Here is a 27,770-nt window from a genome sequence, read left to right on the forward strand (position 1 = left end):
CCTCTTAAAAAGCACATTATTCATTCTTAATCATTAAATCTTAACTGGGATCAAGACTGGCTGAAGCTGCTTAATTGCCAGGCCCCCAGTGAGGGCATCAGCATTCCATTGGGGGCCCCAGCAGCTTTGGTCAAAGGACGTGTGGCATTGGTGAGGGACACAGTACCAGAAAGAAGGCCAGAGAGGAAGCACATGAGAGGGCTCACACTACAGCCGAGGTGAGACATGCCTCACAAGTCTCAGGAATAATTGAGATGGGGACTTAGGGAAGGCTTCGGCCCCACCTCAACACAGAAGCTAGCAGAATATGGATTATTACTGTTAATTTATCTTCACCGATAGATATGAGAACATGTGAGTTACACACGTGTGCCAGCACTGTGTAGTGACTGGTGCTGCCAAAGTGGACATAGAATAGGTTTCTCCCAAGGCCAAAGCCTTGGCTCCTTTGACTGGATGTCCTGCATTTCTCTCTCTCCTTGTTGCCATCATCTATTCGTGCTCTGCCACTTGATCCTTGATGACTCTGGCAACTGCCCACAGGAAGTTTATGTTCAGCTGAGAAGATAAATCTAACATCTCTCTTCCGCTGCTGGACTGGGGGCTCCCTGAGAGCAGGGACTATTCTGTTTTATTTGACCTTGTCTCTGTCCTTGGGACTTGGCATAGAGCAGATAATCAATATGTACTGGATGACTGAGAATGATGGGAACATGGAAAGATCGGTTTTAACCAAACCATAGGAATAGGGAAGGCTAAAAAATTAGCATGTCAGCCAAAACAGGAAGGGTGAGTGGAAGTAAATGAGACCAGAGCAGGGTGGTGTTGGGAGAAAAGCAGCTTTCACGCAGGAGAAGGAATATGTGTTAAGCCCTGAGAGAGGAGGGAGCACAGCTGGTTGGCGGAACTGACAAAAGTGAAAACTGAACTGGAGTGCAAAGAACTGGACAAGAGGCAAGTTTGAAGAGATGGACAGGTGTCTGAAGGCCTCTGAAACCATGTTATGGACATTGGACTTCATTCTAGGGTCCACCGGAAGCGACTGAAGTGTTTCAAGTAGAGGGCATGATCTGAATATGTACATTTGCATTGTTAAAGAGGTCATATAGAATTTTACATGTGGTGACCGGTTTGGAAGGACCAAAGGTGGAAGCAGGGAGACAAATAAGGCAATGTATGAGTCCAAGAGAGAGATGGGGTGGCTGGAATAAAGTTATGGTGTGGAGGTGGGTGAAGGGGAGGAGTCGAGGATAACTCCCAGGTTTTTGGTTTGAACAACTGATAATGATGATATTAACTGAGACAGGAAACACTGAAGGAGGAACATGTTTTAGAGAGGCAAGGGGGATGATGGATTCTGTTTTTGCCATGCCACGTGAGATGCCTATAAGCATTTGAGCTTATATCTGGATGGGGAATTTTATATCTAGGTATGCATCTTTGGAGAAAGACCCAGATAAGAAATGCAAATCTGAAAGTGATCTACATTTAGATGGTACCTAAAGCCCCAGAGTTGGTAAAATTGTTGGAAAGAGTATGGACTGAGAAGGGCAGAGGGCTTTTGCCCAAGCACCAACGAGCTCTCAATGTGTAACGACTGAGCAGAAAAAGCCTGATTCCAAATCTGGCTTATCATTTAAATCATCTGGGAAACTTAAAATATATATATCTGCTGGGGAAATGTGACTACATAACCTATATTTTAAAAAAAAAAAAACACCTGTAGTAGGATTAGAAACCATTTGGTAAAAGACGACTGACAAAAAGAGGACAAATGGTTACAAGAGAGGAAAATAGTGGTGTTCCAGACCCCGGGAGAAGGATTAAGGATTTCAGGAAGAAAGGGGGTCAGATAGGTTAGGACTGAATGTAGCGATGGGAAGCCCGATGGTGGTCTAACCACTTATCTGATTCCTTAAAAGTAGGGAATTGATGTTTGAACTCAATAAATATTTACTGGGAGACTACAGAAAGCTGTTCAGCAGAGCACTGTGTATACTCAATGCCCTCAGAGAGGCATGAACAGGGTGGGAATAGGGGAAAAGGAGGGTGCATCAGATGGCAGAAAGCTTTTCACTGGAAGCAGCATCTAAACCGAGGCAAAGGAGTTAAGCATTCCTAGAAGAGGAAATAATGGAAACAAAAGCATGATGAGTTAAGGGAACAATGTACATTCTCGGAAATAAAGTTAGTCCCTGGCTGAAGCAGAGGAAATTAAGTGCTGGGAATAAAGCAAGAGAAGGGGGCAAAGCCAGTTTTTAAGGACCTTATATGCCAAAGTAAAAGGGCCCTGAACAATATAATAAAGTTAGTGGCATGACTAAATTTGTGATTTAGATAGCCCATTCTGGCAGCCGGTGTGAAGGATGGCCTAGGGTCAGGGAGGATTAGAAAACAAATGGAGGCCCAAACTTCCATCAGGAAGGCTATTGAGAGCAGGAGTGTTGAAGGAGTGAGCTGAGAGGGTGGCTGACTGGAATGGGATATGGGTGTGTTACTAGAGAGGGTGGGCCCAGAAAGCCAGGGTCAACATCTAGCTTCTGGCTTAGGTGACTAGCGGGTTAGAGTTGTAGTTACTGAGATAAAGAATAAGGAAGCCTAGATTTAGTTGAGGATAGGAGTGGAGGCTGGAGCATGAGAGAGAACATTTTACCATTGGATGGTTCTGCATAGGAGAAAAGTTGTAACATTATTGTCAGTTTCCCTAACTGTTCTCTCTTAACTCTAAGTCACTCTGCAGCCTATTTCTTTCAAGTAATCCAGATTCATATATGCCACTTTCCTGTATTAGAACACAGTAGCTTCAACTAATTACTGCAGGGGGTTCATTCATACATTAATGACTTTTTAAAAAAATATTTATAATATACCAATGACTTGCAAGGTACTGCGACCTGGGAAAGATAAATGAACAAAACATAACCTGCCTTCCCTTCATAGAGTTTACATTCTAGCAGAAGCCAAAAGACACTAACCAACCAATTATAACCCACACAGTTTGGGTCATAAATGTTCTAAAGTGCAGAGCAGTATGTACAAATAACAAGGAGGAGGGGGTGTTCCACCAAAGTTCATAAATAGGTTTTAGCAGACTTGTGAACTCCCTGAAATCTCTGTAAAATTTTGCCCATGCCTATATACATTTGGTTGGGGTGGGAGAGGGAGGATAGCATAGCTTACATGTTCAAAGAGGCCTGAAACCCCTAAAAGATTAAGAACCACTCTATCCTATTTGGGCACTACTGATACACTAACTTCTTCGGTGCCAAAAGGCAACGACCACAGGGAAAGCTAGCAGCATGGCGGGGCTGTCTAATCCACCGAGAATGACCCTACTTTTCTTCTTAGTTATCAAAAGTGATCCATCTTTTGACTTAATGTGGGGAAAAGAAACAACATGGTTGTTCTTTTTAAGCCCAGTTACTTAAAAAAAGAAAAAAAAAATCGCGAGATGTTCTATTCCTCAATCACAGGATTTCTAAACATGTGCCCGGGTCGGGAGAGCCAGAGTAGCAGGACACCGTCCCTCAGACACCTTCCCGCCCTGACGGAATTGGCTGCACCGAGCTCCGCTTTTTTGATACGGCCGAGAGAAAAGTCAACGAATGCTTTGAGAGTCCAGGCCGGGTTTTCTGGCATTAAGACGGAAGTAACAGCGAGCCGGAAGTCCCAGGCCTGCACAGAGAAAGAAGTGGGGAGGGGGAAGGAGGAAACTCGGGGTAGGGATGGCAGCTCAAATTCCAATTGTGGCCACCACCACCACTCCGGGAATAGCCCGGAACAGCAAGAAGAGGCCAGCCAGTCCTTCCCACAACAGTAGCAGCGCCGGGATATACAGCGCCAGTAAGAAGAAAAAAGGGTCCACCTCTAGCTTTGCACAGGTACGCTGTAGCTCGACTAGCCTGCGCGTGCGCGGTGGTTGAGCGGAGGGGCGGGGCGAGAGCGCATGCGCGGGCCCTGCAGGGCGGAGCGAAGGACTGCACCGCAGAGGGTAGGTACGCAGTACAGGCGAGTCAGGGTGCATGCGCCGCGCTTGTGGCCTCTCCTTTGACCCCTAGTGCAGATGAAACATTTTCTCCCTTAGTTTGGACATGTAGGAATTGAGTAAAGAGTCACCCGCGTTGCACTGTCCTTGAGGAGAGGTGGGCAGATTATTACTGATTTAGTGGAAGGACGGTCTCTTCTCATCAAGGTTGCAATTGAGAGTTAGGTTCAGTGAAGCAGAAGTTAACGTGTCTCACCTTCGTCCGTTCGACAGACAGTGACCGAGTGTCTGTAAGGTTCAGAGCTCCCTAAGGTCCTACATGGAGGAATACCAAGATGTATTGATATGGATGTTTTCCCTCATCCTTAGAAAAGTGCTTTTTTGACCCTCAGTTTCCTCGTCCCAAGTGGGTTTGTTATTACCTTATGGGGTTGTTGTAAGGATTCAATGATCTCGTGGTCATAAAGCCCTTAGCACAGTACTTGGTACAGACTTCTCGGCATCTGGACAATCTAGGCTCCAAAATTCCAGCAAAGAATTTTCGGTGGAGGAGTAGCGAGCTTGGTTAGATGAGTGTTTGTCTTGGCTTCTGTATTTTATTTTAAAACAATAGGAGAGCAAAGATGGAGTGTTATATACTGTGTCCTCTCCAGAACATGCGGTGGCATCGTTCACCCAGAACAATGTTCTAGAGATGTTAACTGCCTGTCATTCCTTCCATTGTTAATTAATAGCGTTCCACGCCCCCCTTTTAAAAATGCTTTATTGAGGTATGATTTACATATAGTAAAATGCACAAATCTTAATAGTACAGATCAAGGACTTTTTACATATGTATACACTTATGTGGCCACCACCCAGATCAAAATAGAGAGCATTTTTAAGAGCTCCAGAAAAGTCCCTGGTGACTCTTTCCAGTCATTACTGTCTTCCTTCCCTATCAGAGTTAACTACTATTTTGAAATCTCTCACCATAGCTTGGCTTTGTGTTTTTGAACAGAATATAAATGGAATCATACAGAACATATTCTTTTGTGTCTGTTTGGATTTCTCTGTGAAACAATGTTTTTGAGAGTTGTTCATTCATGTTATTACCTATATCAGTATGTTTGGTACACTGTGTAAACATACCACAACTGATGGATATTTGAGTTTTGTTTACAATTTTTGGCTTTTATACATAAGCTGCTCTGAACATTCCTGTACAACTCTGTATAGACATAGGCTTTCATTTCTCTTGGGTAAATGGATAGTAGTGGAATCACTGGATTATAAAGTAGACACACATTTAACTCAGAAATTGTAAAAACAGTATTTCCCAAAGTAGTTGCGCTAGTGTACATTCTCACCGACAATATGAGAGAGTTCCAGTTGCTCTACATCCTTAGCAATACTTGGCATCGTCCACTTTTAATTTTAGTCGTTCTGATGGCTATGTAGTTGTATCTAATTTTTGTTTTAATTTTTGTTTCTCTGATTATTGATTACTAATGATATCAATCACTTTTTTATATGCTTATTGACCATTCCTATATCTTTTGTGAAGTGCCTGATTTTTTTATAGTTGGGTCGTTTTTTTAAAAAATTAATGTTTAGGAGTTAATATACTCTTGATTGAAGTTCTTTGCCACATATATATGCATTGTGAGTACTTTCTCCCAGAATATATGTGGATATCCAACTGTGCCAAGACTGAGGAATGTAGTCATTACATATTGGGAGAAATGATTGTTTTGACCCTAAAAATAGCACTGATCAACTCCCACCACAGCAAGCTTCAGAGAGTGGCCAAATGCCTTCAGGATGATGGACATTCCCGGTAACCGACTTGGTAGAAATCACAAATCTCCGGCCCTAGAGCTCTCGCTGAGGGGAAGGGTTCCCTGTGGATCCTCTTCATCTCAGCAGCTTCAACAAACTCTCAGGCAGGAAAGAGTAGGTCATTCCTTGGAATAGTGAATTCGTTTATCTTTGCTGTCCTCTCCCTAACTGGCATTTAATTAATGAAGTATAAAACTAGTTACCCTACTCCCACCCTCAGCATTCCATGAAGAAGTCAAAAACTTGACTCTGTCTCCAGAAAGGAATCTTAAGATGTTTTTCCTGCTCTAACATGGCCTTCCAACCTAGTTCCCGGCTCCACAGCATCTGCGGCAGTAGCACAGTGCTGCCCTGAGGGTTGTCTGGATGTCTGGAATCTACCTAGGTGACCTTTACCTATGTCCTTTGCTTAGCCTTTCTGTTCTGTTTCAGTTCAGTTCAATCAGCAAGAATTTATTATATTGTATTTCTGTTATGTCCCCAGCAGTATACTTAAGACATTTCAAAGGATTACAGCTTGTCCCTGTCCTCCCAAAAATCTTCAAGGATGAGAAAATGACATTTATATAGTGTTGTAGTTTTCTATTGTTGTCGTAACAAATTACCACAAATTAGTGACTTAAATAACACATTTATTCCTTGTTCTGTAGGTCAGAAGTCCTGGTACAACATGACTAGTTTAGTTCTCTGCTCAGGGTATCACAAAGCTGAGATTGGTGTTTTGGCTGGGCTGGTTTCTTGTCTGCAGGCTCTGGATGAAAATCTTTTTTTCAGGCTCATTCAGATTGTTGGCAGAATTCAATTCTTTGCAGTGGCAGGACTAAGGTTCCTGTCTCCTTGCTGGCAGTTAGCCACTGTCCACATTCTTTGCCACATGGCTTCCTCTATCTTTGAAGCCAACTATGGAGAATCTCTTATGTCAAATCCCTCTCACGCCTCAAATATCTTTGACTTTTCCTTTCCCTGATTTAAAGGGTTTGTATACCCACCTTGTAAATTTCCTTTGTTTAAGGTCAGCTAATTTGATACCTTATATTATATATCTTCAAAACCCCTTCACAGCAGTACCCACATTACTTTTTGCTTGAATAACTGAGAGAAGGTATGTGCACACCAGTGGCTGGGATTCCTAAGGGCCATCTTAGAATTCTGCCTATCACATATGTGGAACAAGTAGGAAAATACAGTGATTTCTAACTATGTACTAAAGTCGATTATAGGTATTCTCTGGTGTTGGCGTCCTAGTATGGTGGGACACTGGCAGATAAGGACTCATGTAGGCAATGCTAGAGGAGCGGTAGGGAGGAAGAGGGACTTGAGGTGGACTTTAAGGGGTGGCGAGTTTGGGTGGGGAAGGCCTTCCAGAGCTGGAGCTGTGAACAGGTATCAGATTGCTCAGGGTTTCATCTGTGGGAAATGAGTGGTTTTATATAAATGATCGAATTTTTTTAGTTAATAGAGACTTTACAGATCTTTCAGTATCTAAATTTCCGTACTTTAGTAGTTAGCTATTTTTTTCTTTTTTGTTTCTTGTTGTTGTTGCTGTTTTGTTTCTTATAAAAAAAGAAATGTCTATAAAACTTTTGTGGGATTTAAAAATTTACAAATGACATTTAAGTAGACATTAGAGTGCTTTTTGAAATGTGAGATAACTTCATGAAGTCCGAAGACAGGTTTTAATTTCCAGAATGTACATGCTGTTTCTAAAGTAAAATTGAGCGAATAAATGAAATTTAAAGGGTTTTATGCTCAGAAGTCCTTAGGAATGAACAGAAATTACTAAATGTTTATGCTTGCTAAGTTGTACAAATTGTCACAGAATTACAATTCTGTGTTTGGATTTATATTTTAAGTGTAACTAATGTAGTTATTGATCAATAATATAATCTGGAGAGTGCCATCTCTTGTCCATTCTGGTTATAATACTATGAAAATGATTAGTGCTGACTTGGGTTGGAGAACAGATACACTGTGCTAAAGTGACAGAAATCATAAAAGGTAATGATAATTAACATTTATTGGGCATTTACTACATACCAGGCACTCTTCTAAGCACTTTCTAAATTCTATCTCACTTAAGCCTCAAAACAACCCTTTGTGAATTGTTATTCTACAAATAAAAAACAAACAAACAAACAGGAGCATAGAGAGGTTAAGTATCTTTTCCAAGGTCACACAGCTAATAAGTGGTAGAGTGAAAACTGGAACCCAGGCTGACCGTCCAGAGTCTACATACTTTTTTCTTGATTGCTTCTCTTGATATCACTTTTGTTGCTCTGCCTTAGAAGATGTAATTATACCTCCGATGTAACCAAATCCGTGGTGCAGAGAAATGCTTTTTGAGGGAATTTTATTAGGTAAATAGAAGGCACTTTAGATTTTCCAAATGCCTATTCAAGTTGGTAAAATCTACAGAGAAACCCAACTGGCCCGTAGACTGACTGTTATATAATAGACTAGTTCGTAATGGAACCCTTTTTCTGTTTTCCCCAAGATAACTCATGGATTACAGTCCTAACCTTACCCCCAAAGTTTGCCATGAAATGTCTTGCTTTTATTATTATTTTCGCATCACTCTAGTATATCAATAATTTTTGGAAACAAATGTCGTCATTCTATTATAGCATTCTCTTTTTAGTAGTCACATCACTGAAAATGTCAAATCCTAGAAAACCTAGCATTCCTATCTGAGCTGCACTTTTTTTTTCTAAACGGGAAAAAGGTTAATAAAACATCTAAAGTTGAGAGGCAGCAGTTGCTTCTTTTGAAGGTTGATGCAGAGTGCATGTGATTACAGACTCTTCTATAACTGGAGGCAGCCAGAGAATGTTGAACTGATTTGATTTATTTATCTAAAAAAGTAATCATTCTACCTTTAAAAAATCGTAAGTTTAAAAAGTTTTTTCTATTTTTAAAGTGGAGATAAAAAGCCACCCAGTCTTTCTCAACAACTATAATAATTAGTGTTCTCTGTGTGTAGATATAGTTTTTTTTCATTTTATTTGGTGTATAACATTGTGTGCCCTGCTTTTGACTTAGCATTATTTCATGAACCTTTCTCTTATGTTATAGACTTCTTAAGGGATTAGGTGTTCTTATTTAATTGGCTTATTGAATATTTAGGCTGCGTCTCACAGGTTTGCGCTTTCAAGTAACCCTACATTAAGCCTCTAGTTTTAGACTAGAGTCAGCTTTTGAATCTAGAATACTATTAATTAGGTGTAAGTGGACATTTGATTTTTTAGTAATAAGACAAAGGACATTTGTTTCTCTGCTTAGTAACCACAGACAGAATGCCCAAGTTATCCTTGTGTCTGAGTCAGCCATGCAGGCTGCTGTCTGGAGAGATGAAGCCATTTATTTGGGCTCTGCCATTGGGCAGAGCTGAGGCCTCACTGACTCGTCTCAGTCTGGGGCAGGCATGTCCCTCTTTGACAGCAGGGCAGGTTTATCTTCCCTGGGACTTACATCAGCCCTTTTAGTGCTAAGTGTTAATTCTTTCCTCTTGTTAGAGTGTTCGTGTCTTGGTGCGGGACAGTTCATCTCGTAAAGTCTCTAAGTGTTATAGTAGTTTAGTAATATGAAAACTGTACATCATATTAAGTTTTATTTTATTGCATCCCCACCTCACTGACTTGATCCTCCCTTTGACTGAAGGTCTCTCTCCCTCTCATTCTGTAACTAATAGACTCAAGAGTCTCAGCTTGGCTGAAGCCCGGGGAAAGGAAAGAATGAGGGAGCAGTAATGTGGAAGGCGGAGTTAAAAAGAGTAAAGAAATGCAGAAAACCCAGTTCTGGTCCCAGAGTTGGGTATTCTTTTGGAGCCTGGGAAAAGGGTGCTTACTGTTTCAGAGGATGCAGCTCTGGAATGATGCAGCTCAGTTCACCTCAGGATGGCTTCCTTTCTCAGCTTTGTCTTCAGCTTGACTCCTTAGTGGGGTTCTGGCCTGCTGACAAAGGAAGAGAAAAGGATGGAGTAGCCACATGAGCAAGAGGGGTGAGTTTTGGAAATCAGTGCATGAGCACATCATCTTCTTGACTCTGCTCAAGCATGCTACCCGGAACATGATGCCAACTCCTGGCCCTCTCTTCTCACCTTCCCCTTCCTCTCAGCAGATGCACCTGTCCGATGGTGTATCCTCGCCCTTAGCCAAGGTCTCAGATCTTCCAACCCACAGGGACTTGCTGAGGTCCCTGCATAGTGGCTGCCGGGGCAGCACTACCTGCCCAGATCTCTGTGAAGCATTTCTGCCTGATGGTGTTCTCCCGGGTCTCCCTGGGCCTGGAACAGCCTACATTAAAAGAGTGTCCTGTATTTCCTCCCAAGATTTCACTGTGACTTTGACCTTCCCCACTAGGAATCAGAGAAGAGGCATGAACAGAAAGGGGAAAATGCGGTCTTTCAGCAATTCTGGAGAAGGAGATAAAGCTAATGCCAGTGCATGAGGCTGGCAGCACTGAGCTGGGCATGTTCTGTGGCTGGTTCCGTAATCACCATTGGAGGCTTTGGGGCCCAGTTCTTCATTTCCTTTTCGTATCTCTTTGCTTCTGGAACAGTTCTGTTTGTTTATATTCTCCCGAATGGAAACAAGATTATATAAGTTGTCATTTTCTTTATGAAAAACTCAATAAAGTTGAAACAAAGTATATTTGGCCCCAGGAAAGCTCTCATATTCTGCCTATTTTCCCTGAGTTGTCCCTAGCTGTCATGGTTTCTCCCTGATGGGAGCTCTCTGCATACTTCTTAGGGTTATTTTTCTCTCTCTTACTTAAATCAGGCCACCCTGTAGGCCCAGCCTTCTGACAGCCCACACCCACTGGCTTTTCCTCCCTGAGTAGTCTTGTGATGCACCCTTAATGAATTGTTAGATTCTTCAAGAGAATGGCCCGTTTCATTCTAACACTAGCAAGTGACCTCACCTCATGTGCCTTCCAGCCAGTGGGCCAAACTCCCTCCTTCCCCCTGTATGGCCACCTCTTAAAAGAGCAGATGACGGTCACTCTTCTCGACTTGCATGCCAGCTAAGGCTTCCTCTTCAGGTTTCATGGAACTCCTGGCTCACTCGCTGTCAGATTGGCCTATAAAAACAGGTAACCAAACTGTTTTTCAAAATGATTGCCCCTTTTACATTTTCACGAGCAATGTCTGAGGGTTCTAGTTTCTCCACATCCTCGCCAACACATGCTATTGTGTTTTCGATTATAGCCATTTTAGCGGGTGTGAAATAATATCTCACTAGTTTTGATTTACATTTCCCTACTGACTAATGATGTTGAACATCTTTTCACATGCTTATTGGCCATTTGTATATCTTTTTTGAAGACATTTTTATTGAAGTCTTTAAAATGGAATTATTTGTCTTTTTGTCATTGAGTCATAAGAGTTCTTTATATATTCTGGATTAGCATTATTTATTTTGTTGCTCAAATTGCCCAGATTTGGCTAGTGGGAGCTCTTCAAACTGGCTCCTGTAACCTTTAATGTACCTCTACCATTTTTTGAGTGCTGTTATGCACTGAATTATGTCCCCCCAAGATTCATCTGTTGTAGTCCTAACCCTTAGTACACCTCAGATTGTTACTGTATTTAGAGATAGAACCATTACAGATATAATTAAGGCTAAATGAGGTCACATGGATGGGGCTCTAATCCAGTAAGACCGGTGTCCTTATAAGAAGAGGGAGAGACATCAGGGAGGCCCATGTACAGAGGAAAGGCCATGTGAAGACAGTGAGAAGATGGCCATCTACAAATCAAGGAGAGGGGCCTCAGGAGAAATCAACGCTGCTGGCACCTGGATCTTGGACTCTAGTCTCCAGGACTGTGAGAAGATAAATTTCTGTTGTTCAAACCACTCAGTCTGTGGTATTTTGTTATGGCATCTCTAGCAAACTGATGCAGTAGTTTTCTTACTGTCTGGTACCACAAGGCTCATCTTGTACTTTCCTGTCCCAGCCCTGGAATCAGCCATTTCTTCAAGGATCACTAGTTCCTGGGAAATATATTTAGAAACTAGGATCTGGACAATGGTGTGCCTGCTGTTCGCTGTTTCTAGCCCTCTGAGTGGAGAGAACTAGGAGATATAGGTATGTGTGTACATAACACCCACCTACCCCCACACACTGCCGTATCTATTTCTGTGTTTATCTGTCTGTGTATATGTTAAAAACCATGAGTTCATATTGATTACCTCTGATTTTAATCTACTATGCAAGGTTCATTTTAGCCTTCCCCATTCCTATTTGCTTCATCTTAGAACACATATATTGGCAGAATTACTAACCCGTACCCTTGTGAGAAACAAATTGTTTATGTTCTTTTTGCCTTTAATCTTAAGGTTATGTTGTCAAAATACTGTTTTCATAGTCACCAAAGTTAAGTCTCCCTTCCTCTCTTTCAGTGTGGTTGTTATTCATTCCAAATATAGCGAGGCCGATTTGGTTGTGTTTGTATTCCATCTTCTCTGCCTGCTGCCCCATCCTTGTTGGTTTTATCAGTAGTAGTAGTAGTAGTATGTAAAACTTTAACATGGTTCAAAAGGTCAAAACTCTACAAAAAGCTATACTTAGAGAAGTTTTACTCCTCTCTCTTCCCATCTCCCTGCCCTTTCCACCCTGTTCCTTGTGCTCTGCAGGTAACCAAGCCCAGTTGTTTCTGAATTATCCTTCCTGTGTTTCTTTGTGTTCGGCCACGGCATCCCACCCAGGAACGATTCCTTACAATGAACTCCTGAGCATATACATATTGATGCTGGAATTTAGTTAGGCCACGCTGTCTTGTTCCTTAACTCCGGTCAGTCAACCAGTCAGTGATGCTTTGGTACTAACTCTGTGCCAGGCACTGGGTTAGATGCAGAGAACAGAAGACTGAGCCGTAGAATGAAGCAGGATGTTTTGACCCCTCTATGAATTCTCACTCTCTGACTCCTTTCCCAGTCCGCTTACCTCTCTCCTTTTCTCTCCTTCTGGTTTGTTGTTCCCTGTTTCAAAAGCTGCTGTTTTTTCATTGACTAAGACATAGATTCAAACTATCAATCATGTATCCAATTTATAATAGACATTACTCTAACAAACAGCACAAAATAACATTGACAACTGGTTACACAGGTAACGTCAGTAAATGATTAAATGTAATGGGAAAATCAAATCTTCTTCATCAGATTGTGTCTCCCAGGACACGTGTACCTGGCAGAAATACTATGACCATGAGAGAAAAATCACAAAGGTAAAAAAAGTTAGTTATGTACAAAATGCTAAATCTAATCTTTGTTGTAAAATTAAATCTGACATGGACTAATCCTGATGAAAATAATTTTGGTGAAGCATAAATAAAAATAGAAAAATTGGAAACTATTTGTGCTGTATAGAAAATGACTTACTGGATTTTGCAACAGAAAATACAAAATACAGGAAGGAGGGGGGGAGCAAGAGACAAGGCCGGAGAGGGAGCCAGAATTTGTTCCTAATCCCAGGGCAGTGGGAACCCCTCGCCAGTTGTAAGTAGGGGATTGACATCACGCTTGCATTTAAAACTATGACACTGACTGTGCTGTAGGGAATGGAGTAGGCAAGATGTGTACTACAGAGTCACTCCTCTGAAGCTTATATCTAAGAAAGGTGCCAGATAAGGGCAAAGAATTGTGGCAAAGAAGGGTAGGCAGACAGAGGCGGGCAGGAGGAAGGGAATGAAGGAAAGGAGAGAAGAGAGACATCACTTGTGGCTACAGACAGTAGGAAAAGGATGAGAAATTGGAGGCCTCTTAGTTCTAGGTTAATTGACATTTGAGCTGGGCCTTGGAGGGGAGAGAAGTTAGGAAGGACCATGAATGGGGGGAGGTTGCGGTGAGGAACAGTCCAGACAGGAAGAGGTGGTATGAACAGAGAAGAAGGAGCACAGGCCTACATGGAGAGACCCTAGAGGAGTCCGGGCAAGTGTTTGAGAAGAAACCGTTTAGAGAACTATTGCAGCAGAATGAGTGCTCCCAGTCTCCCCCGTTCCCCTTCCTCCCACATGGATGCCATTGCAGGGCGTGGTAGAGATGGTGGGGGAGGTGGAGTGGAAGATTCTGTGTGTGTGTGTGTATCCATCCAGAACTTTCTTACACTGCTGCTGGGAGTGTAAGAGTGCAACTATTTAAGAAAATGACTGGGCATTTTCTTATAAAATGAAACATACACATACCCTATAAGTCAACCATTCCACTCCTAGGTATTTACCCAAGAGAAGTAAAAACACAGGTCCACGCAAAGGACTTGTATAGATATTTCACAGCAGCTTTACTTATAATAGCTGAAGACTGAAAATAACAATTTCATTAATAGGAAAATGGGTAAACAAATTGTGGTACATCCTATACACGAGAATACTACTGTGCTGAGTAGTATTCAAATTCAGCAAAACAAACTACTGATCCATGCAACATCATGGATAGATCTCAGAAACTTTATGCTGAGCTAAAGAAGCCTAACACAACAGTATATACTGCCAGATTCCACTCATGTGAGGCAAAGGTGATGTGGTAGAAATCTGAACAGTGGTTGGCCAAGGATAGAAGGGATTGACTAGGAAGAGGCAGGAGGGAACGTTCTGGGATGATGTAAATGTCCTATATCTCGATAGGGACGTGGGCTGCACAAGTGTAAACGTTGGCAAAACCCATGAAACCTAAGATGTGTGCATTTCTCTGTAGGTGAATTATACGTTTAAAAAGTTTATTGCAGTTTAAAAAGTTTATTGCAGTCCGGGAAGATTGGAAATTGCATTATAAATCAGGAGTGATTTTTTTGTCTTTCTTCTTTGTAATTGCAGCTTAAAAGATTTTTCGTTTTAAAGCATATTAGCCTTCTTGTCAGGGCATTCTGGCCACAGCCAGCTGACCCTCTAGCCTACTCTCCTTCTATTCTTCTTAGAATGCCCATATCCTGTTGTGCCCCTTATGCATACCAGCTCAAGCCTGGGTTGTCTGGCTGATGTGACCCTTAAAGGGGCTGGATCTTTTTTTTGTCTTAATGTTTCAAGACATAATTTGACAAGATCGATAGGAGTAAGGGGCCATGTGGTGTCATGGAAAGACTGTTTTGTTTGTTCATTTGTTTTTCTGTAACCTGGGGATAATAGCACTACCTTGTAGTGGTTGTCAGGGTTAAATGAGCAGCTCAGCTAGGACACCCATTCTTGTGCGTGGCACATAGAGAGGCCAGAAAGCATGACAGCTGGGATCCTGGCTGACTGTCCTGTGGCTTCTGCACTGCAGGTGCGGCTACCAGTCTGGCATGCCCTCCTCTGGTGCAGGCCACCTGCAAGGGCTCTGGGCACACTATTTTCCCTCAAATGTCCCATGGTATCATCTTTTCTTGTTGAGAGCTGAGTTAAGGAACTCAACTAAAAGAAACTGACCTCCTACTACTCTTACTATGTTTTAAGGGTATCAGCATGGAAGCCATGGCTGAGAATAAAATGGTGCCCTCTGATTTTAGCACAGGACCTATGGAAAAAACTGCCAAACCTTTGCCATTTAAGGATCCGAACTTTGTGGTAAGCATCTAAGGTACTTTATACATAAAAAATCAAACAACCATACCATGGCTTCTGATCATGTTGGGCCTGCATGTCCCCTTCTCCATCCAAGTCACCACCTTCTCTGTCATGGGCTGTTGTGGGAGGGGTGGAGGCAGGATAACACAGGCATTTCCTTTAAGTACATCTAAGCTATTGTGCTATAAAGTAGAAATAGGCTACTCTTCCTTTTGTTCTCGAAGGATATAAGAAATATAGTGATTCAGGTTACACGATTAAAAGTTTATTTTTCATTAATTAGTTTTGAAAATACAGTACTGCCAGTGCCTGCAACAGATTTTGGCATTCTTTTCCATTTTATTTTGTCATCTTCATAGGACAAAAGAAAAAAAAATTCCAGAAGGCTTGCCATGCCATGATTGAACCTTATTTGGGTTTTCCAGGATCACCAGCACTTTGCAAGGCAAAGATTTGCCCTCAGAAGGGTTTAGAGAGGTGATCATGAATTTAAATCTAACTTTGTAGTAAATTTATTTTAAAGTAATAGGAAATTCATGAGTGAATTCAAAGTTAGTCCCGATAAAGGACGTGATTTTCTATGTGTATGTAAAAAAAATAACACTTTATTTCTACTCTATCACTAACTCACTCATAGGTTTCAACAATTCAGAAGCATTGTTTTTATAAGTAAGATTAAAATATACTTTTTAAAAAAACCTTAGGGGTATAAATGATTGCTGACAGAATGAAGGGTATATTACTGTTATGAATAAGAATAAATGTCAGATTCTGAAATGGTACTTTCCATTGACTTTTGTTTCATCTAATCCATGCTTTTAATTCCAGCACTCTGGCCATGGTGGTGCAGTAGCTGGCAAGAAGAATAGAACCTGGAAGAACCTGAAACAAATTCTCGCTTCTGAAAGGGCATTGCCGTGGCAACTGAACGATCCTAACTGTGAGCTGTCTAGAGCCTTCTATGAGTTCATAATGTTTAGACTAGAAACTTTCTTATAACAAACCTACATTATTGTGTTCGTATTAATGTAGGAAACAATTTTTAGCTTAGGAATTTTATAGTGGCATCAGTGTAGGGAAATTATGTATGTATTTCCTCATAACTGTATCTGTGTCGACTCTGTATTGTCTTGGATGAGTGGTTTTTAGTGTCACTGTTAACATTTCAATCTGGTGAAATAGGTCCTGATATGGTAATATCGGTGTTTCTATTTGACAAACTTCTTATTCAGAAATCTGCTCTTAAAATTTGTTTCTAAGAACAAGGTTGCCTGAGATTTAGAAGGTTTTCTAACAACCAGCTTAAAGGCCAGCTCTGTTTTACCCTCTGAGCTGGTGTTTTTCAGAGTCAATGCTTTATGCTGTGGTATTTCCAAATCTATTGAAAGCACTATTGTATGTTCTGTACAACTTCATTGGAAAGTATAGGTAAAATTTCCTCCGTCTCCCGTCCCACTGTACGTCTTTCATGGGGGTGACTCAGACTGGTGAAAAGGGAGCTGGACAGTTGTCTGAGTGTGGACATTCCAGTGTTTGGACGCTCACATCCAAACAGTAGGTTGTTTGGCATCTCATCACCTTCAGCCAATATAGCCTGAGACAGTGAAAGTGGCTTGTGGGCAGATGAGCTTTTTGGTGGTTCTGCTAGAATAGTGTTCCTGGGAACAGGGCAAAGCTAGATCCGGAGCCTGTACTTGGTCTGTGACATACTGCATTATTTCCCCAGAGAATTCTGAGAACTTAATCGCGAAGTAAAAATTTCAGAAATATTATCAAACAGTATTTTAGCCAGCTTAGTTTTCTTCTTCTTTTCTTTTCTTTTCTTTTTTTTTTTTTTTTTTTTGTTTCCAGATTTCAGTATTGATGCTCCTCCATCCTTCAAACCAGCTAAGAAGTATTCTGATGTTTCGGGTCTCCTTGTGAGTATAATTACATCTCTATGTCTTATAACATTGAATTGAAAGGAAGATTTCACAGTGTTGTCTACATAGTAGTGTTGAATATTGACCACCACTGGTCCTGCCTGGAGCCCATAAACTTTGAATAGGTAATGGGGTTTGTGCTGAAGCGTTCACACATTTATTATGGAATGGCTGCCGCCTGGGGCATTCATGTGGGCAGCTTAGAGAAAGGATTGCTCCGAAAAGCAGCAGACCCAAGTTTCACTTTCCCTTCCTCTGCTTAACTATATAAACACAAATACACACACACACACACATACACACACACACACGTATATGTTTCATACATATGTTAATTACACACAAAAACTTTTTTTTATCTTTTTTTACTGCTCAAGTTTAAAAAACTTCTTGCAGTTTAGAGATGATTTTTTTAAATATCGAAATTTCTCTAATGGGGTAATATGGTAAAAGTAGTGATTTTCAAACATATTTTTAAGCACCAGAACTCCTTTTCCAAATGGAATCTTTTACAGAATTCCCTGGAGCCCACCTACCCACTGTGGCCCTGTGTGGATCTGGTCCTCCGTTCTCCCCACTCCCACCACAGTAACCCCTTCTGGGGAACACGGTTTGAAAACTAGCAGCATAGTTGAAGAAGTGGGACTTGGGCAAGTAACTGAACCTCAGGAACCTCCGAGAGTCTCGTTTCCTTCTTTTCAGAATGTAGACGAAGAGTAGAACTTTCAGCTCACCTTCTTCATCACTATTCGATTTGGAAGATAAGCTTTTTTTCATAACTGTAGAAAAAATGAGTCACTTCACTTTTTAAAACTCCTTCACATCATTTAAATGCTTCACATTTTTATGAAAATGTATGACTGCAGCTTCTGTAACAAACTAAATTAATGATACACATTTTACCTTGGAAGGATTTGAGTTGTTACTGTATTTTTGAAAATAACGTTAGTTATATGCTGAATTACTCATATGTTTTATTTCCTTCAGAGAACACACACTCCTCGGTGTACTACAGACTTTTAACATAGATCCTTAAACACGAGGATGCTAAAAAATGAAAAAGAGAGTAGAAGCACTATAAAATGGTGTGTGTTTGTGGTGGCTTCTTTTCACATCCATTCATGGCATGTATCTCCTCCTAAAGGTCCCCTAAGGGAACTTCACCTTTAGAGAAATGTAGCCTTATGCTATCTGCTGTCTACTACGTGAAAATAGTTACCTCGTATATTTGACTTTTTTTTAATAGTTGTTTATGACCCACCCCTTCGCAGCCAGCCAAGTGACTGACTGACTGTTTCCCCTGTGCGCGGGCGTGGCAGGGAGGTGTGGCAGGGAGGCGAGCAGGGTCACAGCTTTTCAGCCCTGGTTACAAGCCATGGAAAGTACTGTGGCTCGGGAAAGATGAGGAGCAGTGAACACTCCCTGTCCCCCTGCAGCGAGGAAGGCCTGAAAGCTGTTTGCTGCCTGCCCTCCTGGAAGGCAGCCTTTGTTTCATTCAGGCCCCAGGGATGGAATCCGGAGGAGCTTCCGACTGTAGGAGTGCAGTTCTTTACTTGTTCCACTCTGCAGCGTCACTTGGCATCCTCCCCTCTGTTCAGAATACTAGGTCAAGTCCGGTCTGTGCAAGTTCTTGTTGATGACCTTTTTGTTGGTGCCACAGTATCTCTGTATTCTGCATTATGTATTCAGAAGCCTTCTTGGCAGTGAGGTCTGAACTTGAGCGGCTCAGGACAGTTTGGTGGTGGGAGTGAGGCAGCCACAGGAATGGAGCCAGGCTGGGGCTGGTTCGTATACAGAGGCTAGATGATCAAAGCCAGATGCACATGCCTGCGCCCCTGCTCGAACTGTGGGGCAGCCTCCCCCTGCCAGTTAGTCCATCTAACTGCCTCCTGGCCAGGAGCCTCAAAAGGGGCTGTTGCTGTTTTTCTAGTTAAGCTTTCCTTTCTATTACTGTCCCTGAAGGGAGTGTGGTAAAGAAAGGCAGTATTTAGATCAGGCCAAAGGATCAAAGTTTTATTTTATGCAGAACTTCAATTAATCTTAGTTTTTTAGAAATAATCTAAAATTTTCCTGACGCATAGATGTTAAAAAGCCTAAGGAGATCTCCAGTGGCAGAACTGAAGACTTTTTAGAGTATGAGAAACTCATGACTCAGTTCCCTCGGCTTGTTGCTTCTTCGCTCCCCTCCCTCCTCAGATCTCAGCGTTGCTGCCTCCTCTTCCAAGGAGATGATCAACCTTGGAGCAGACAAGCCACACTTGAGTAATTGGATGTTATCTGTCTAGACTTTAATGGCATCCTTTATAATTTTTTTAAAGGAGCTCCAAATGACTCATCCTCATGGTTTCTGTTTCAAAATCTGCAGGAGCCATGTGCCTCGAGGTATATAGGGAGGGAGTTATCTTCTCCACTCTGCACATGTTAAAAACAGACCAAAAGAGAATTTCGATATGTCAATTGAGAAACAAGTTTTCTTTTCTGTGATGGTCCTGATTGTCCATTTTTTGTTCATTCATGTATTTATTGTTGCTGTACAAACACTGGCTGAAGGCCCACTGTGCACTCTGCATTGCACTTGGAGCTGGGGTTCAGTGATGAGCACACCACAGGGGTCCTGCCTCAGGGAGCCTCATGGCTTAGACCTTAGTCAAAGAGTCATGCAGATAATAGATGTAAAAGCATCAGAGATAAGCATTCCACAGGAGAACAGTGGTGAGGTAAGAGTGAGGGTGGGGTCCTGACCTTGTGGGGACAGATAAGGCTTCCCTGATATGACTTTGGGGACTGAGTCCTACAGGATGAACAGGTGATTGCTGAGCAAAGTGGGCCAGGATGGGAGCCCCTCCCAAGGAAAGGGCAAACGGGGCATGACAGGAGGGAGAGACATAGAGGCAGGGTAGATGGAACCAGTGAGTGACAACAGGTAGCTGAGGAAAAGGTATGGGAAGGAGGAAAGACTCAGGAGCCAGGCTGAGGAGTTGTTTCTTTGTCTCAAGAACAAAGAAGAGCCATTGAGAGGTTTCACGAAGAATAACGTGATCAGAATTGCAAGTAGCAAAGATGACCCTGGCTGCAGTTGTAGGATGGCCGTGTCTTGCAGTGGAAGAGTGGGTGCGGGTGGCCAGTCCAACACTGCAGTGGAGCCCAGGGAGCCGTGGGAGTGGCATGGAGAGAGGGCGGAAGAATGGGAGAGGAGCGCCCTGGAGTAGGTGGAGGGTGGCAGGGAGGGGTGGGTGTGCTGCTCCTTGCCTTGGGGAACAGATCTGGAACATTCTTCTGAAGCAGGTGGTTAGATTGAAGGCAGAGATCCAGGAGGGGTGATCATCATGAATTCACTTTTGGACCTGTTGGTTGCAACCCTTGAGGCACCAACCAGAAGAATCCTAGTGACCGATGTGGTTATCCCTTTTCCATCCATACCCTGAAGTATTTCTCAAGTCTGGGAAGAGTAACAAGTTTTTGCCCGAGTGAGAAATTTAGTGTTCTTGGTGACAGAGTTAAGACATAATGAAGATATATTTCACTTTCAGTAAAAGAGAAAAAAATTTTAACTCGAACTTAAAATATTCACCACCACTACCACCACCCCTTCTGCCTTCTCTGTGCCTATTTCCCACCCAGGCCAACTACACGGACCCCCAGAGCAAGCTGCGGTTCAGCACCATCGAAGAGTTTTCCTACATTCGGAGGCTGCCATCCGATGTCGTCACTGGCTACCTGGCCCTGAGAAAGGCCACAAGCATCGTTCCCTGAGCCTTGAGAAGTGAGGATGAAGTGGAAAACTGTTTCAAAGGCAGACTTTGGACTCATGATTTTGTTTCATGGAAACAAACTCATTTTGCTGTCAATCTGTAAATGTCAATGCTGTGCCTTGGAAAGAATATTTGGCTTTAATTTAAGGGGTTTTTTTTCTATGTTTTTCCTCCAAGTGTGATATTTCCTGTTGAGTTAAATTATACTTCATTTGTTGTCTCAAGTAAAGTTGTTTGACAAGAAAATATAAAATTGTGCTTTTAATATAACCCAAGTACATTCCAGAATTTTGGCTTCAAAGCTCTGAACTCTCTTACAATGTATTTAAAGACTATAATGAATCCTGACAATGGAGCTGGATTATTCTTGATCCCAATGACTCCTTTTTTAGAGCATATTAGTCTTTCTCTTTGATCAGAATGCTTGGAAGAAGTCCAAACCTGGGACTGGAAAAGAAAGAGCTGAGTAGCTCGCCCTGTTGCACTGAGCCAGTCCTCACCCTGTGCCTCAGCCTCTTAATCAGCCTCTCTTCCCAGCCTCCAGAATTAAGAAAGATACATGTCTGTTATTTAAGCCACCCAGTCTGTGGCATTTCAATGCAGCAGCCTGGGCTGACTAAAACCCACTTCTGGAGGAGTGGGTACGAACGTTGACACCTCTTCCAAGAAGGGCTTTTGTCCTGGCCCAGGATGCTGCCCCACTGACTCAAAAAGCCTGCTCCAGAAGCAGTGTTTGCTTCTCCATCCTACGAGAAGAGGAAGTGCTCCTGGGCCAGAAGGAGAGTGTGGCAACATGCCCTGAGCCCTACTCCCATATTTCTCTAGGGAGAACAGTGGAACCAGAACTGAGCCAGAGCTGCCTCTATTGTGGGGGTTAGGCACCGAGGTGCCTTTTCTTTCTGAGGGAATGTCCCTCCTGCACCCCTCTTCAGGCTTGGAGAGAAGAAAAACAAAGCTGAGAGTCAGCTGGGAGAGCAGCCAGCTGGGCAGGTGGCAGCTGCCTGGAACCTGGCTTTTCTCTGGACAAAGCAGCCCCTGTGTCATTCAGCACCTTCTCAATAACTAGTGGAGAGAGGGGGAGGGGTGCTGTGCGACTTCCTCCTCTTCCCACACAAAGGGACTGAGGCGATGGCCAGGTGAAGTGGGGAACCGTCTCTAAGCCCACGAGCACTAAAGCATCGGAGCCTCTGGTGCAGGGTCCTCAAACCTGAACAACATCAGAATCACCTGAGACCTTGTTGTCACAGATTGGGGGCCCAACCCCTAGAGTCCAATCTAATAGGTATGGGGTGGAGCCCCGGAATTTGCATTTCTAGGAAATGATGCTGATGTTGCTGGTCCAGGGACCTCACATTGAAACCCACTGCTGAAATTGAAGTTTGCTGAAAGACCAGAGGCTGCTTCTTGGGTTCCTTGTGCTCCTGCACTTCCTGCCAGCAGTCAGCCTAGGAAAACCCCTCAGTTTCCCGTTTGGTGAAATGGAGTGAGTGAGCCAAGGGCCCTTCCTGCTTTGCTTCCACTTTCTGTTATACAATGAAAACTTGGGGTAGGTGTACTTTTTTCCCTATAAAGGCTCCCCAAATTGGATAGAGCCCCATTAACACTATTCTAACACTGATTGTTGGAGGCTACCTCAGACATGCCTCTTCAGTCTCCTGGGATGGGATTCGAGATGAAAGAAAATCCCTGCCCTGCCATGTCCACCATGGGGACCCATTGCCTCTGAGACTATTGCCCCTGCAGGCCTCTCAGGGTTTCTGGGACTGTGTATGCCATGAACCCTCTTTCAGAGTCACCCGGAACCAATTAAAATGCAGATTCTTGAACCATGCATGGTAGACCTGACCTACACAGGGAGTGGGGCCCAGGCATCTGCATTTGACAAATATCCTAGCATGAATGTGACTCACAGAAGTGTAAGAACCGCCACCTTCCGCAGGCAGAGGGGAAGCGCGTGTGCCGGACACCTGGCTCCCTTCTTTCCTGTTCCCCTGCCAGGCTGTCCTTGCCAGCCTCTTTTTGTTAGAGAACTGAGTTTGGAAGGTCAGGCAAACTAAGCTTCAAGCTGTGAACAGTGCAACAATGAGTCCTCCTACGGGTTTTGGAACAGGCGGATAATTGTGTTGGGCGGAAGGAGGCAGGAGATGTAAAAAAATACCCAGGGATTCTGATTCAGCTGGCCTGAGCTGGGGCCTGGACATAGTATGTTTTGAACTCCCCAGATGATTCTCATGTACAGTGAGCGTTGAGAACTCTTGCTGCAACTATAGAGTATTTCACATAGGTATGTTTTCTTGTTCTCTTCACAGATTAGCTAGCTGTTTCCATCCCAGGAGCATGGGCAATTTGTGTGTGCATGCGTGCATGCATGCATGCGTGCGTGAGTGCATGTTTACGAATCCTTTTCACACAGCCTCTCAGCACTGGAGTTGGAAACATGAATGTCGCTAATGACTCCTTCCTCTTCCATCTTTACCTCCACGTTCAATCAGCCCCCAAATCCCCTCTTCCTTCTTTTCTCACATTCCTCTTCTACCTGCCCTCTTCCTACTCAACTTCAGGAGCACATCGCTTCTTGCCTGGACATTTCAGAGTTCTCCTAACTGCTCTTTCCGACAGGCTGATCCCCGCCCCTCCATCTTCCCCTCTGCCATCAGAGGGCTTTCCCATAACTTTGGATAAGAACTTGACTGCCCGTCACGGCATGTCCACGGGAAATTTGTCTTAGTTACCTTGTTAATTCTGGCATTGGCCTGTAGGATCCAAAGGATAAAGTCGGCCTTTTGAAAGAGAAAACAATTAGCTGAGAAATCAGATTGTCTTCTAAAGACTAAACTGAGGTCCAGTCTGCTCTGAGTAGAGTTGGACTCTTTCCCAATATCTGATACTTGTCTTCACTTTAAGAGATCGGTCTGTTATCGGATATAGTTTAGAACTACCTGTAATGTTGGACAAATGCTTTCCTGAACTAGATAGTCCATGTGGTTGAGGGGGACCCATTTTGCCCTCATCTCCCAAGTTAGAGCATGCATCGATCCAAATTTTAAACATATATTATAATTGGGCCCAAAATATTTTCAATGAGAAATCTCTCATTTCTGAATCCCTGGCCACTGGAAACAGACATCAGACATTCGAGTCCATCTCTAGTAATTTACAACCGTGCGTTGAGAGTGCTTAACTTAGTACAAATAAAGGGTAAGTAAAGAAACTGATGGAGTATGTAGTAAAGAAACCCGACCAAATAGGACAGAACAAATGGGAATGATAACTTGGGAAGAGATTGAAAATGATGTCCTCTTACAAATGCATGAAATGATTAGTGTTATTTAAAATAACATTCTGTCCGATAGAAGTGTGTGGGCCCTATTTGGATCTTGATTCAAATGAACAAACAAACAAAACTTAAAAAATGATTTTTGAGACAACTGGAAATTTGATATCTGATGACATTTAGGAGCCCTTGTGAGTGTTTTTAGTTGTGGTAATGGTCTTGTAATGTGGAAGGAAAGGATTCATATCTTTTAGAGACACATAATGAAATATTTATGGATGGAATGATAATATCTGGGATTTGCTTCATGATAATACGGGAGAAAGGAAGTGGATGACAATAGTGTTGAACAAGAATGGCTGTGAGTCAATAATTGTTGAAGCTGAGTGATAGGTGCATAGAGGTTCATTATAACTATTCTACTTTTATATATTTGAATTTCTCCATAATAAAAAGTTTTTTAAAAGTCTGGCCTGTTACATTGTTACTAAAAATTATGATGAATTTTTACCTAAAATTGGCGGTCTGCATTAGTTTCAAGTGGCTTGTGGATGCTGAAAGTTTGAGAAATGCTGCCTGAGTGGTATCAGATCTTAAATAGAGGAGATATTCAAGACCTAAAGCATTTCACAAAGAATAGGTTGAAAGAAAAGAGACACAAGGCAGGTGATGTTGTCCCCTAGATATTCTTAACAGAGGTCTTCATGTGCATTCTGTTGAGTATTTCCTGTGTAGGGTTAGGAATTGGAGTGGAGGCACCCTGCATTAGAATAGTGGATCTTTTCTTGACAGAAGACGTGCACCTTCCGCCTTGTTTTTTCTCTTTTCTGTGGCTCCTAGGAGTCTCAGATGCAAATTTGCAGCCTACTTATAGTAACTAAGATCGTATAGTCGACATTTCCATGTGCTCATCTCATTACTGGCTCTATCAACCTCCCCTTGTCTTCTTCATTGCTTATTTTGGTAATTTATTCCATCCTTTATTCTGAGTATTTTTATAAGCTGGCTCAACGTTTTTATGGAGCAAGGAAAGGAGTAAATAACTAGCTAAATAAATAAGCGATCTGTGACTAAGGCCAGGGGAAGAGAGGAGTCACGGGGTGGAGAGCAGACAACTCTAATGAATGAGCTCCTCTAGCATAAGAGGGAGAGGAGGGCTGACAGCAACCACCCACTGGACCTCTTCAAAATCATTATGGTTTTATGCCTTCCTTTGTATTCATTATGTCTGCTACCATTGTTTGTTTCCCTGTAATAACGGGCCATAAAACTCTTTATAAAAGGTGGAGAGAAGCTGCCTATTTGTTTTAGTGACAGGGTTGGGTGTGAAAATGGGGCCCCTTTCCTCTCACTGCAAATATAGAACCCCTGGATTCAACCTGGTTTTCTTCCATGACTCTGTGGCCTCCGTTCACAGGTGCTTCTGTCCCAGCTGCAGATAAAGCCTTTCCTGGGAAGAGGCAGTGATTTCCTGGCCAACAGGATGCTGACTGCTGACAGGCACATGGTGTGCACCAAACACGCAGCTCTTCTCCACTCAGCGTCAGGAAGATGAGTCACCTCCACTGGCCCAGGTGCCTCAAAGCCTCAGATCTTTCCAGTGTGGATACAGAAGGGCACGGCCTGGATTTTACAATGCGAAATATTGCAAGGGCTTTTATCAGGAATCGAACTGAGGCCTTGGTGACTGATAGCTCCCCTCATAACAACTAGAGAGGAAACTGCTAACAGAGATAAAGATGAGAGCGTTTCTGGTCTTTTCAAAGAAAAAGTCCCTTCAGAGATGATATCAGACCTTGAAAATGAGAGATGCAGAAAGTACATACATTAGTGCAATTCCTCCAAACTTCTCGCTTGCCTCTCTGGATGGTTTTGTAAGGAAACAAGAACCTAAGTATTTGTGCCCACTTGTTACCATTTTCTCTGAAATTCGATGCTGCCATTTCTCTGCTTATGGAGTGGCAGAGGGCCAGTAGCTTTTGTCTTGAAGCAAACATGGCTGCAGGAGCGAAGGAGAAAGGCAAGATGGAACATTCTAGGACTGGAATGTGTAGGTGGGGACTTTGGGGTGCATGTTGGGTCTGGGAGAGCATAAGCAAGCCTTCATGGTAGCACTGCCTGGGCCCAGGCCATTTCCAGAGAAATGGGGGCTGAACTATGTGCATACTCTCTCAAAAAGCTGATTTCCCAGGCCTATAATGAGGTTTATCTTTTATTTGTAAGAAGCCTTTTATTTGTTTTCCTTCTTTATCTTTTTTCTCTAATTTAAGCAAGTGGTGGGGGGAGAAAAACCTCACTACACAAAAAGTCAGATTTAGATATGAAAAAACACATAAGGGTATATTGCTAAGAGAATTTAAAAAATCACAAAACCAGAGGTAAAATTTTTTTATAGTAATAAAAAAAAATCCATAAGAAAGGAAGTGAAATGAATCATACCAAGGAGTTAATAGTTGTCTCCTTTGGAGAAGGGAATGGATTTGGGGTAGGTATGATTAAGAAAGGAACTTATTACTCTGAAATCTGGAATTTTGGGAAAGAGCACATAGTAATTTTTCAAAAGCAAAAAACTCATTTTAGGAGCTCTGGGTTGGGAGTACATACTCCATGGAACTCAGGCTTGTCCTTGAAGTTGGAGCCTCCTTCCCAATTGCCTCAGTCCATCAGGAAAGCCTCGCCACCCCGCCCTGTCCATCAGGACAGGGGACCCTCTCTTCCCTGCTCTGTGTCAGGGAACTCTAGCTCTTCCTGACAGACCAAGGACTGCAACTAATGGAATGCAAAGCATCGTCTCCCCTTCCTCCACTACATTCTTTCCATTTAATACTCACTACAATCCTGCGAGGTAGCTATAGCAGCGTGTTCACTTTACACCTATGGAAAATGAAGTTCGAGGGGCTAAAATACACATCTACAAGGAGGCAGGGAGGGCAGTGAGCCAGGAACCCTCCATCCACACACAAGGTTCCTTTCAGCCCCCGATTCCTTTGGCAGGAGAAGGTTGGCTTGGAACTACCTGAGAAGGGTGAGTAGGAGCACAGGGACTCTGCTTGGACGTAACATGAGAATGCTGAAATTACCACGCAAGTGCATATTCCCACGGGGCATTCTGCAGTGATTGACTCTGTGTGCAACTTGGCTAGGCCACGGTACCCAGATATGTGTAGTCAAACACCAGTCTAGATGTTGCTGAGAGGGTATTTTTTAGATGAGATTAACATTTAAACCGGTAGACTGAAGCAGATTACTCTCCGTAATATGATTGGGCTCCACGCAATCAGTTGAAGGTCTTGAGAGAAAAAGAACTGAGGTCCTGGAACAGGAGGGAATTCTGCCTCCAGGTTGTCTTTGGACTTAAGCTGCAACATTAGCTCTTTCCTGGATCTCCAGCCTGTTGGCCTGCTCTTCAGGTTTCAGACTGCCAGCCCCATAATCACACGAGCCAAGTCCTCAAAATAAATCTTTCTCTCTCTCTCCCCCG

At 42.8% G+C, this 27,770-nt stretch overlaps 1 protein-coding gene across 2 annotated transcripts; it reads left to right on the plus strand.

Annotated features, from left to right (window-relative positions):
• Positions 1-3,640: 3,640 nt before the first annotated feature.
• On the plus strand, positions 3,641-21,293 carry INO80C (INO80 complex subunit C). Of its 2 annotated transcripts, none has more exons than XM_039843118.1 (5): positions 3,641-3,881; positions 15,231-15,341; positions 16,170-16,281; positions 17,193-17,260; positions 20,885-21,290. In XM_039843118.1, exons 1-5 carry the CDS (start codon positions 3,726-3,728, stop codon positions 21,014-21,016), a joined length of 579 nt encoding a protein of 192 aa, XP_039699052.1. In that variant the 5' UTR covers positions 3,641-3,725; the 3' UTR covers positions 21,017-21,290. The 2 variants fall into 2 exon arrangements, with proteins under 2 accessions (XP_039699052.1, XP_039699060.1); XM_039843126.1 differs by lacking the exon at positions 3,641-3,881 and adding an exon at positions 3,942-3,991 and having other exon boundaries at positions 20,885-21,293.
• Positions 21,294-27,770: the final 6,477 nt, after the last annotated feature.

The sequence above is a fragment of the Pteropus medius genome, unplaced genomic scaffold (assembly GCF_902729225.1).
Source record: "Pteropus medius unplaced genomic scaffold, Ma_sr-lr_union100, whole genome shotgun sequence".
Classification (NCBI taxonomy): domain Eukaryota; kingdom Metazoa; phylum Chordata; class Mammalia; order Chiroptera; family Pteropodidae; genus Pteropus; species Pteropus medius.